The sequence below is a fragment of the Bactrocera neohumeralis genome, unplaced genomic scaffold, assembly GCF_024586455.1.
Source record: "Bactrocera neohumeralis isolate Rockhampton unplaced genomic scaffold, APGP_CSIRO_Bneo_wtdbg2-racon-allhic-juicebox.fasta_v2 ctg3496, whole genome shotgun sequence".
Lineage (NCBI taxonomy): Eukaryota > Metazoa > Arthropoda > Insecta > Diptera > Tephritidae > Bactrocera > Bactrocera neohumeralis.
Genome location: NW_026090782.1, coordinates 1 through 11,864, shown reverse-complemented (window position 1 = coordinate 11,864; position 11,864 = coordinate 1). Strand labels below are relative to the sequence as shown.

General features: G+C 54.9%; 1 protein-coding gene across 1 annotated transcript; it reads right to left on the bottom strand.

Moving 5' to 3' along the window:
- Positions 1-1,019: 1,019 nt before the first annotated feature.
- LOC126767000 (uncharacterized) lies at positions 1,020-5,362 on the bottom strand. Its single transcript, XM_050484631.1, has 4 exons — positions 4,631-5,362; positions 3,905-4,556; positions 1,431-2,907; positions 1,020-1,035 (listed from the first exon to the last, which is right to left on the bottom strand). The coding sequence occupies exons 1-4, from the start codon at positions 5,360-5,362 to the stop codon at positions 1,020-1,022; spliced, it is 2,877 nt and encodes a 958-aa protein (XP_050340588.1).
- Between the last annotated feature and the right edge of the window lie 6,502 nt (positions 5,363-11,864).

Sequence of the window (11,864 nt, the reverse complement as noted above, 5' to 3'; positions counted from 1 at the left end):
AACGAGGACAGAGAAAAGGGTGCGCTTTCTTCGGGAGAGTCCTGCGAGTCTTTTGCTTCTGCACTGTTACCACCAGACAGGAAGACAGCTGCGACAAAGCACAGAATCCCAACCGCAGCGCACGCGGCACCGAAACGAATAAAGAACTGCCGCCGCGAAGTATCGCTGTAGCATCCCGCGATGGTTGCTGCCGCCAGCTGCGCCACGCCGGACGCCGCGGCCGCCATTCCCACGACCGCATCACCGCTTACTTTGTGGATCAGCACCGGGAGAAGGAGAGCGCCCCATAGGCTGTAGCAGGCGCCGTCGAGGAAGTTGTAGCCAATCGTCAGGGAGACGTTTTGGTTCGTCAGAGCGGGAAGACCAGTCGCGTCGCTTAGGTGGGCAAAGAGGTACTCGCAGGCCCCACCACCGCCTGCGGCTGCTGCTGCGGTGGTGGTGGTACTGCGGTGAGTTCGATGGCTGTTATGCCGTGCCACAAGACCTTCTCTGACGACATGCTCTTCATCTTCGTGTAAGTTGCTGTCACTCGCGTTACAATCGTCTTTTTTCACTGGCAAACCAAGAACCCGTACGCCGGCATGTCGCGGCATTTCGTGTGTTTCTTTTTTTTTTTCTCTAGTTCATGTGCTTCAGGGAACACCAACAGCAAAAACAAACAAATGAACAAACAAAAGCGAATGTCATTGAGATACCAGACAAGAGTAGGAAAGGGAGTTAAAAAAAAAGCATTGACAAGCAAACCACACACCTTTCCTCTTTCGTTTCTTCCCCTTTTTTCCCCTTTTCCCGTCCACTCTGCGCCTCCACTCCCCGCTTTTTTCTTTTCCCCGTTCTCTCTCTTTTTTTCAGCTGTAGCGCATCCATCGCTGCGCAACAGCTGCGGTGCTCCATGGCCCTCCCTCTTTTTATTTTTGCCATCCCTGTCGTTTCCGTTAGTTTCTTTTTTTTTGGTTTTGTTTGTTGCAAAAAAAAAAAAGTGTGTCCTCACATAAGGCGTGCAATGAAATGTATGATGTTTATACGACACACAAACTAAAGGAAAGCAATATAAAAAAAGAAAAGAAAAAAAGAAATAACATGGCCATGGAAGCCAAAAAGAAATGAAAAAAAAAAAACGAGTGATTCCATCATGGATTTGTTTGAGATCCAAAAAAAAAAATGACGTAACGAGACTTCCATTGTAATTCCCAACCAGAAAGGTATGTGCGTTCTTTCTTTTCAAATTGCCTTTCACGTGGTTGTGGTGACTGCCACTGTGCGAACCGACAAAATGGTCCGGCCATGCGGAAGGAGAAAAAGAAGGGTAACTGGCGTTGGCCGTTGGGAGAAGCGCTGACGGCCTCACTGCCACGCGGCTTTCGCGCATGAACGCACGGATGCTGTTCAAGTAGTGGTCGTCTCGCACCCACGCATCGAGCGGGAGGTACCGGCCATCGTTCAAAACCGTCTGGGCCTCTGGTATCTTGCTCAGGTCGCGTTCAATGGGCGCGTCCTGAATCCCGTGCAGGATCCGCTTGAGGTCCGGTGGTGCCGGCGCTACTCTGTTTTTTCTGTCTGTCTTTGTGCTCTGTGCGTGCTGCAGGGCCGCCCCGCTCATGCGCCATCGACTGCCAGGAAAGAAAGGCTCGGTCCGCCGCTGCTCGCCCGCGACGGCTGTGCCTTCTGTCGTGTCCCACTTGAAGGAGGCGTAGCGGTAGGTCGCGGGGTTCTTCTTGTATTTTGCAAACCCCTTTAACTGCGCAAGGACGGCGGGCGACAGCTCCCGCTGCTGCTGCCGCTGCCACCTCGATTGGCGGGCAGCGCGAAAAGTAATCAGCCCCACCTTCGCGATCTGTGTGAGGGCATTGGAAAAGTGAATTGCTTCAGTGCCGTCGTGTGGAACAAGTGAGAAGTCGAAGCCAAGCAGTTCGAGGCGCCAAATGTAGTCGATGTCTTCAAAGTACGCGACGAAGAAGTTCTCGTCACTGTAGCCCGCCGTCAATGCTGCCAGGCGGCTGAGGAAGTAGGTGCTAGCATCTGGTTTCTTGTGAAAAAACATCATACCAACGTGACCCTTAAACTGCTTTCGCCGTTCCATCAGCGGCATGTAGCGGATGCGGTCGGGCAGAAGCTGCGACGTCACCAGCGTCGCGTTGGGCGACCACTCGCCGCGGAGAGGCTTCCCGCTTTTGTACCTGCGGAGGACCTGCGGCGAGACACTTTCTTGCGCCACCTCACGAGCCAGCTCGGCGATGCGAAGTCCATCCAGCTTTGTCAAGGCGTACATGTGTCGCAGTCTTTCCTCGTACAGACCCGGCGGAAAGCGGAGATCGTGATTGGCGACCTGCATGAACGGTACCTCTTCCTCGGGCAAATCCAGCGCCAAGCCGATCCCGTGGTTGATGGCACCAGCGCAGCCGACGTTTTCCGGGCGACGCCGCACGATAAGTCGTCCGGTCCAGCCAAAGACCTTTTCAAGATCCGCAAAAAAGTGGTCCATCTCGGGGACGTCGGCGTTGCTCACGTACACAATGTACTTCATGAACACAGTTGCGTTACAAATGTACCCGCGGTGATCAGCGGTTTCGACCGTGGTGGGGAACACAATCAGCGGCACCGTCTGCTCCCGTGCTAACGGCTTCATGGTTCGTGAGGCCACGTCAACGTTCAGGCGGTCAGCGAGACATCGGAGAAACTGCCGTTGAGAAATGGGGCTCTCACCCGGTCGCTGGAGGAACGGCAGTGCGACGTCGTCAGCCTCGGTAAAGCTCGGGTGGGCTTGCGCGGCGTGTGACCAAGGCTGAAGACCACGAGGAAGATACGGATGCGCTGTGGATTCAAACATCGATGAGCTGCCATCGCTGTCTTCCTGCGTGCGGGTTTGCTCTCGCTCATCCGCGTCGTGGAGGCCAAAGATTACACCCTCTGTGGAAGTGTGCATGTACAGCAAACCGATTACCATTCCCGCGAGCAACATCATGCTACCCGCCTCTAGAATACGCCGATTCTGTTTCAGACGCCATGCAGCGTGCGAGGCGATGTGTGACCGGCAACTCGGATTGTTGTGCATCCTCGTGCCGTCTTTATCTTTGTTTTTTTGTCTTTGTGTTTTTTCTTCTCGACTGAGTGGGTTTCCACACTACCGTAATCGCCGTGAAAAGAAAGCGTGCAAGAAGAATGATGGCACACCTGAATTAACTAACAGAGAAGAGCCAAACCATGGAGAAAGGGAGAGAGAAGACCGCGTTGCTTGTGAACAAACACAAACAAGAGGGCATCAACGGACCTGTTGCCCCTCTTTTATTCTTCCGTCCAAAATCCCCGTGTGTCGTTCCTTTTTCTTTTCTTAGCAAGGGAAAAACTTCATTCCTTTCCTCCCCCTTTTTCACACACACACACACACACACAGAGAAGGAATGCGTTTTACACTTGTCATACAAAAGCTGCGAATGCTCGAACTCCGTCGCGTTTCCCCATCCGACTTCTTTTTTCATCTTAAAAAACAACAACAACAACAACAACAACAACAAAAACAATTAATAAATATACCGTTCTTTAATCACGGGAGCCGAGTAGCTCTGCTGTACACAAAGAAAGTGAGAGAGGGGTGAACAAGCACGCGTATCCAAGACACGCATACATAAACAAAACAAAACAAAAACAAAAACAACAGTACCCAGCGCACTTTACACGCCGACACGTCCATGCATAAAAGCGTCTACAGGGCAACCACTTCCTTAACAACCGCAAGCGGAACGCAAAAAAAAAAAAGAAGAACAACAACCTCCTCCTCCCTTTAACATGCGCCTCTCTGCTGCTCCAGAAAGGCGGGGGGGGGGGGGGGGGGCGTTTCCCAAAGTTTCTTTCTTCTCTTGCACAGAGCCGTCAGCGGAAGAGCCCCTTGACCAAGTCTGCGTTGTACTTTGTAGACCGCGGACTGACGGGCTCCCCGTTGCCGATCCTTTGGCGAGCTGCGCAAACGCAGCGTCACGCACCCAGGCATCGAGAGGAATGTACGACCAGTTGTTGAAGGTGCGGTGGAGAAAGGACGCGCGAGCTTCTGTTAGGACTTGCCTCAACACATGCTCTCGGCGCTGCACACAGTTGGGCGCCGCCGCCGCCTTCCTGCACGCGCTGCTGCCGGAATCAACCATGGCCGCCACCTGCCTCTGAAGCTCGCCGACGTGCGCTCGTTCGTACATGGACCACTGGCTTTGCGCGTTGAAGGGCTCGGCGTAGCGCCGCATGCCGCCCTCGTGCACCTCGGGGTCGGTGGAGCCCCATTTTGTGCGCGCGTAAATGTAGGAAAGGCCGGCGCGCATCACGTGGAACATCCGGGCTTTTAACTCCAGCACCTTCGGTGCGTAACGGTCCGTTCGCCTTTCCGCCTTCCGCAGCATGTTTAAAACCGCGTTAATCAAATGACGAGACGCCGGTCGGTCTTTGGGGGTCACGCTGGCTTGAAAACCGAGCATGCTCAAACGCCAGGAATAGTCAATATCCTCAAAGTACGCGGGGAGGAAGTTCTCGTCGAAGTAGCCGACCGTTAACATGGCCAGACGACTGAGCATAAACTGCTAAAATCTCGGTCGTGATTAAAAAGAAAACACCGGTGTGTGCGTTGAACTGTGTGATGCGCTCTGTGTACGGCATGTAGCGGATGCGGTCGGGCAGAAGCTGCGACGTCACCAGCGTCGCGTTGGGCGACCAGCTGCCTCTCAACGGTTTTGCCGTCCTTGTAGTGGTTGAGAACCTCTGGCGAGGTCGCTTCAACATCGACCTCCTTCTGGAGCTCCGCAATCCTGGCCGCGTCCTTCTTCGTGAGCTGGTGCGCGGCACGGACGCGGGCCTCGTACAGGCCGGGCGGGTAGCGCACGTCGTTGTTCGACACCTGCAGGAAGGGCACCTCGTCGGCTGGCAACTGCAGCGCCCAGTCGATGGCGGTGTTCACGGCCCCGCTGAAACCCGCGTTCCACGTATAGCGGCGGACGACCATGCGGCCTGTCCAGCCAAACAGGGCCATGACATCGTCCAAAAAGCGGCCGACCTCTGGCACGCCGCCGTTGTCGACGTACATCATGTAGCGGATGTGGTTGGTCATGTTGCACATGATGGCACGGTGGTCGGAGAGCTCCATCATGATGGGGAAGAGAATCAAAGGCGTCGCGGCCTCAGCGTCAATAGGCTGCTGCGTGCGGGTGGCGACATCGACGTTCAGGCGCGCCGCCAGGCACTGCAGGAACACCGCATGCGTGATCTTCGGCTCACCCACACGCTCCAAGGCGGGTAGCGCGGCGTCGTCGGCATCGGTAAAATGGCCATTAACGTGCGCCCCTGCGGGGTCGGAAGGGCGCGCCGACACCACTCTCTCCCTTGGCATTTCTGTGTCACCGATGCCATCATGTGCTCCCTCATCGGCCAGAAGAAGAATACGAGAGATATCGGAGATTCACTAATGGGTCATTACGAGAGATCAGGTGTCGTGCATTCAAGGGTCACTCGCGAGACTTCAGATCCCGTATCCTTTCCTATTATTAACTGATACTACGTTAGAATCAAGGTGTTAGATTTCTTTTATATTTAGGTATAGTCATACTACGAAGTGCAGGAAATACTTAATCTTGGATTGCCCTTTTCAATCCAAGGGTCCCTGTCGTGGCAGGGTCCGGGGGTGGGTGGGATGGATTTAAAAAACAGAAAAAACTTCCGCGTAAAAAGACTACGAGATAAGAACTGTCGCCAGGTCAAGAAAGGAGATAATAGTAACACGCGTGTTTCACCTTCAGACCCATTGGATACACAACATCGGGACACCGTCCCTCCTGGGCTACTGCCCGAACCGCTAACTCCGTCCTCTCCATTCCCTGCGCAAGCTTTGAAAGGAACAGAAAGAAAGGGAGGCACTGCAGAAGACTACAATGAAAGTAGAAAGAGAAAGGTAGGGGGAGTGGGGGCAGGGCGTGGAGTATCGCTCAGAGTCAGGAAGCCCGTCACAGCCGTCGTCTCATTCGCAAATCCGCAAAATAACCGGTATCATTGTCACCATTTTGCGTTTGTGGTACAAAGAATGGAGCCGAAAAAGAATCCTGATCAGAGGAAACAGAGAGAGGAATGGGTGGAGAGAAATGATGGTCGCGTACGCGTATCCTTCCGCGTCTTGACCCTCGCGGAAGCATCAGCAGCTCTCTCTCTCTGTCTTTGTTGGGGATGCACCATCCCTCCCCTGCAGTTTCTCGAGCAGGACCGCTTCGCTAGCATTCGTATTGCACTTTTTTTTTGGCTCACGTACAGATTGCAACTATTGCGTTAAAAAAGAAGACCCAGTGGACTACCAGAGAGAAGGCCAGATTTTACCCACACCCGCTGCCAAGGCAGAGCCCGGCAGCTTTTGGGGTTGGCAACGCAGGCAAAACGAGGCGATTCCCACGGGCGTCATTGACGGGTCGGGTATAGTAAAGGTAGAGAAAGGGAGAGAAAAAAAAATGCACTGCCAACGTATCCCGCAGCGCTGTCGCGAGGATAGCATCGGAGCTGTCTTTTTGGCATGTGCAAAAAGAGAAAACGTATTCGGAGAAGAAGGGAATGAAAGGCGAGAAAAGAAAAAGAAGAAAAAAAAATACGTCCTTCCGATTCGTTCGTGTTTCGTCGCCATGTCCGTTCGTGTCAAGGTGTCAGCGTGGAGAGCGGCAAATCGCCTCTGAAGTGTATAATTAGAGGATCCGAGGTGTTTTCGTGTGCCGTATTGTGGACTCGGCGGCATGTACGGGTAGTGGTGAGAGCAGTCGCCGGTAAGGGACGCTATGAAGGAAAATTCTCCAGCGAACTTCGCACAACGAGCTTTTTTTGGCCGCGTCGCTCACCGCCCATTGCACACACACACACACACACACACTACCTGCCGCCAAAGTTCGGCAAACAAAGGCGTTTAAAAAAAAAAAGGAAAACAGAACACACACACAAAAGAGAGAGAAAAATGAGGAAGAGCTTACTATGAAGAAGGCAAACATGCGAGTTCCTTGCTTGTAAAAATAATAAAAAAAAAGACCATAGTCGGGCCGACAAACTAAAACAAAGAATAGAATGCGTTGATGATGTAGCGCCGGCAGGTTCGTTCTTGAAAATCCATATGAGTGCTGTCGGAACGACCGCACGGATTTTCTGGCAGTGCCCAGTCCAGCAGCGTGACGCTAGGTGGAGAGGCGTGGCTGTCGGCGTGGTCGTCGGCGAGGAGCCCTCGAACGGTGTCTCGTATCACCATTTGCATTACTTGCTCCAAGGGCACCACCAACGCCGAGCAACGAAGCCGCCCACGGAGGAACAGCCGATAGTCGAGGTGCGTCTCGTTGAACTCTGCGGATAAATGCGAGCGCACACCCATCTTGTACATAGCGCCGTCGCAATCCACACGAGGAGCAACTGACACAATCACCTGCCGCGGAGGCACGTAGGCGAGCTCAAGGGCCGACAGGTTGCCGCCCTGAAACCGTGTCTCTTGCCACGCGCTCCTCCACGCTTTGAACAGTGCCTGCAGCGGTTCGGTGTAGTTCGCGCGCATGGTCACACCAAAGTCGCGCACTATTTTGGGAAAATACGTGCCAAAGTCTGGTCGCGCGTACACGTCGTGACTGTACAGTTCGTACCCATCCCACACCGGCTCCATGTGCGCGACGTCCCACGTCCCGCTCGTCAGGTACAGCACATCGGGAGCGCGCAGTTTCAGTGACGGTGACAGCCACGTGCCCGGCACGGGCATCAGAAAATGGGGCGATTTGATGTCTCGCATAAGTGGAAAGAGATCGGTGGAGAAGCCAGGGCGGTGAAGCGGTTCGTACTCGGAGGAGGAGCTGCCCTTGAACAACGGCGAGTAGGCGGTCGCAAGCGTTTGCACGGTGCTTTTGCTGTGAGGAACTTTGTGATAGGAAAACACAAGCCCGGTGCCAGGGACTATGGATGGGTGCTCGTCTGGGTTGACAAAGGGGTGTAAACCGCACCCATGCATATTGTTGAGAACGGCACCTCGCAGAGTATGTGTGTCATTTTTTGCGTCCAGATCCCCGTGACGCACGTGTTGAGATCCTCGAAGATGCCCCAAAGAAGTTTTTCGGCGTGGCTGTCTCCCGCCGTGCCGATGTGTGTGCGATAGACACCGTCCGCCTCCCGGCGTGCAAGCGGCAACCACTTCCTCAACACGACGTCGCGGATAAGCCCGCAGCGGCCCCTGACGACGTTAAGGGTCGCATTGGACGATGGTGGAAGCAGCCTGTCCGTCAACAGGTTGCCGAAGCGTGGAAGGAAGGAGGACACGGTTTGGATGGGGTTTACCACCGTCGACTGCGGGTTCCGTGGCGTCACTTTTCGGTGCTTCGGTAAGGCTGGCTCAGGGGAAGACGACTGGGTCGTGGGGGCGCTTGCCGTCTCGTTGTTCGCTCTCCGCTCGATGGGAGGCGGTGGGACAGCGGTGGGACGGGCACTGGAGTCCTCCTGGGGTCTCTCTGAGGGGACGGTAGTGCCAAGACGATAGGCGTAGGTGGGCGCCGACACAATCACACAGAGCACTAGCACCGTGGCAAGCACCCAACAAAGGCCACGATAGGAAAAGAAATGCTCGTGCTTGGCCTGGTCCTTCACACCCGCCTCTGTAGAGAGCGGTAGGGAGGGCATCCTGGGGAAGCGGGGGCTGCTTGTGCGGCCGTGGTGCGCACACGCAGCGACGGGAGCGCCGGCAGGTGTGTCGGGAAAGAACGTGAAGGCCGACCGCGCTGTAGCTAGCTGACAAGTGAAGAAAGGAGTGTTGGTGGTAAAAGAATGCAGCAATTTCTGGGTTCTGCCAGACAACAGCAGCGGCCTTTAACTGGCGTAAGAGTGAGAATGGAGGCGTGGAAAAGGAAGGAGGCAAGTGGTGGGCATGCCAATGCAGTGCGCAAGACGCGGTGGGGCACATGCAGAAAAAAAAAGACGTGTGAACATAAAAGATTCAGGGACCGCAACAGTGACCGCAGGCGTGCAGTAGTTCCCGTGGTTGAGGCTGGCGGGACTGGCTCTCCGCACGCAAGACGTCTAACAAAGAAAGAATGTGTGTGTGTGTGTGTAAGAGAAAATGGATCATTGGGTTTCCAGAAAACGAAAAAGCAGGATCGGCAGTCGCGCCCCAAATCTCCCTCTTCCCAACCTCAGACATGAATAGATGGGGTCCTTGGAGAAATCTCGTCTCGGGTGTCGAAGCGCCGAAAAGCATTTTGCATTCGGTAGACCGATCGTCGTTGCTTACTGGATTGGGCAGTGAATATCCCAAGAAAGAGAGCGTCGCACCAAAATGAGATAAGTGTTTGTGTGTGTGTGTGTGTGTGCACAGAGACTGTTCAACTCGCGCAGCTGCCGTAGTGGGTCTCAGCGAGCAAAGACGGGCTCTTTTCCCGTCGTGCGCGGCACAGGGCAGGCTGTGGCTGCCTACCTGTGGCAAAACAAGGCACTGATCGTCTGTTCAGCGAGAGGCCTCTCCTCTCACATTCTTTGTGGAGGAGAGTTGTGGCAGTGCTGCCAAAGCCGCACCATCAGGAAGAAAGAGCGTCACAATGCGGAGCGCTGCGTACAACCGGTGTGCGGCCCGAATGCAACGACAGTGTGTGTTGCAGACGCGTGGGGGAGCTATCATGCGCAGCGCTTTTCAGAGTTCTTTTCTTTTTTAACGCTCACAGTATTAAAAAAAAAAGAAGAAACCGCAAAGTGGGCAAAGAAGGTGGTATGCATTGCGATAAGCTCCGCTACCGCAGCGCAAAGAATGAGAAGGAGAGCGTGATTGACCACAGCCAAACCCTAAAGACAGTCACAAAACCACCGCGCATGCTCCTCCTTTCGCGTCTTGATCCCTCGCGAAAGCATCAGCAGCTCTCTCTCTCTCTGTCTTTGTTGGGGATGCACCACCCCTCCCCTGCAGTTTCTCGAGCTGGACCGCTTCGCTAGCATTCGTATTGCACTTTTTTTTTTTGGCTCACGTACAGATTGCAACTATTGCGTTAAAAAAAGAAGACCCAGTGGACTACCGGAGAGAAGGCCAGATTTTTACCCACCCGCTGCCAAGGCGGAGCCCGGCAGCTTTTGGGGTTGGCAACGCAGGCAAAACGAGGCGATTCCCACGGGCGTCATTGACGGGTCGGGCATAGTAAAGGTAGAGAAAGGGAGAGAAAAAAAATGCACTGCCAACGTATCCCGCAGCGCTGTCGCGAGGATAGCATCGGAGATTTTTTTCCTTAAAAACGATAAGGGACACAGTAACCACACTTTTACTCACTCATGAGCTGCTTTTCACTTCCTGGGTACCCAGACTTCATCGGGGGGGGGGGGGAGACGAGGAAGAACAAGGAGAATGCCTCACAGGTGCTTGCCTTAGGCGAATACGGTTAGTAAGCTGGTGTTGTATGTAAAGCGGAGTAAAGGACTGGATGGCTTTTCAACGTCAACGTCAGCGAACATGGCCGTGTACGCGCGGGTGCGAAACGTGACGTCGTGGACGTAAGCATCAATAGGAAGGTAGGCGTGATGGTTCTGCTGTCTACCCGCGATACGTGCCACCGTCAAAGCTGATTGGTCGCTAACCCGGTACTCAAATCGTGGTTCTGGCATGTAAAAGGGATGCCCTTTGGAGAATGGCTCCAGAAAACGGCGTCCCATCGGCTCTCGAATCCGACTGGACCATTTCAGGTTGGCATAGCGATGTGATGAGTCGATGCGTTCGTACCGCCGCAGTGCTTTAAGAAGTCTGTCAACCTCGGGCGTGCGGACGTAATTCTTGCTCTCCCGAAGCTTGCGAAGGACGCTTCCGTAATGCAGATTGATGTGACCCTCTGCTTATTTGCGAGAGACATGAGCCCAACGCGGTAGCCAAGAAGGTCAGCGCGCCACATGATGTCAATGTCCTCAAAGTACGCTGGGTAGTTGTTCTCGTCTTGATACCCAACGGTGAGCGCCAGCCGGCTCATTAGGTAGGTGCTTGTGTCGGTGAAGGAGTTGAAAAAAGAAAAGCGGTGTGTTCCCTAAACGTGTACAGACGTTCAGCCGCCGGCATGTAACGGATGCGATCGGGCAGCAGCCGCGACGTCACCAGCGTCGCGTTGGGCGACCATTCGCCGCGGAGGGGCTTCCCCGCTTTTGTAGCGCGCCCACGTCGCGGGGTCGGCGTCCTCCTTCGCGACCTCCGCCTCCAGCTCGCGGATGCGCGCGGAGTCGTGGCGCGTCAGCCGGTGCATGTCGCGGATGCGCGAGAGGTATAGACCCGGCGGGTATCGCACGTCGCAGTTGGAGATCTGAACGAAGGGCACCTCATCCTCCGGCAGCCTCAGCGCCCAGTCGACGCCGTTGTTGATAGCACCGGCGCAGCCCGCATTCCACGGATAGCGGCGGACAGCGATGCGGCCTGTCCACCCAAATGCCTTCTCCACATCGTCTAGGAAGTGCCGCATGGGGGCCAAGCCGCCGTTGTCGACGTACATGATGTAGCGCACGGTGGTCGACACGTTGCAGGTGAATGCACGCAGGTCAGAGACCTCGAGCATAAGCGGCAAGACCACGAGCGGCGTTGTGTCCTCGTGTACAAGTGGGTGCTGCGTTCGGGTGGCAACATCAACGTTCAGGCGCTCGGCCAGGCATCTAAAGTACTCTTGTTGTGTCGTCTTCCTCTCGTTGAGGCGCGTGGCCTTCGGAAGCTTCCGCTCCTCCCTCGCCGTGAACGTGAAGTACGGCTGCGCTCTTGGGCTCCATGGCTGGATGCCGAGCGGGAGGCCCTCCACCGCCTCGGCCTCCGTGGATTGTGCCGAGACGCTTACGTTCGTTGTCCCGACGGGAAGTGTGACAGACAAAACAGCCATGGCGTCAAGCGCAGGTACGGG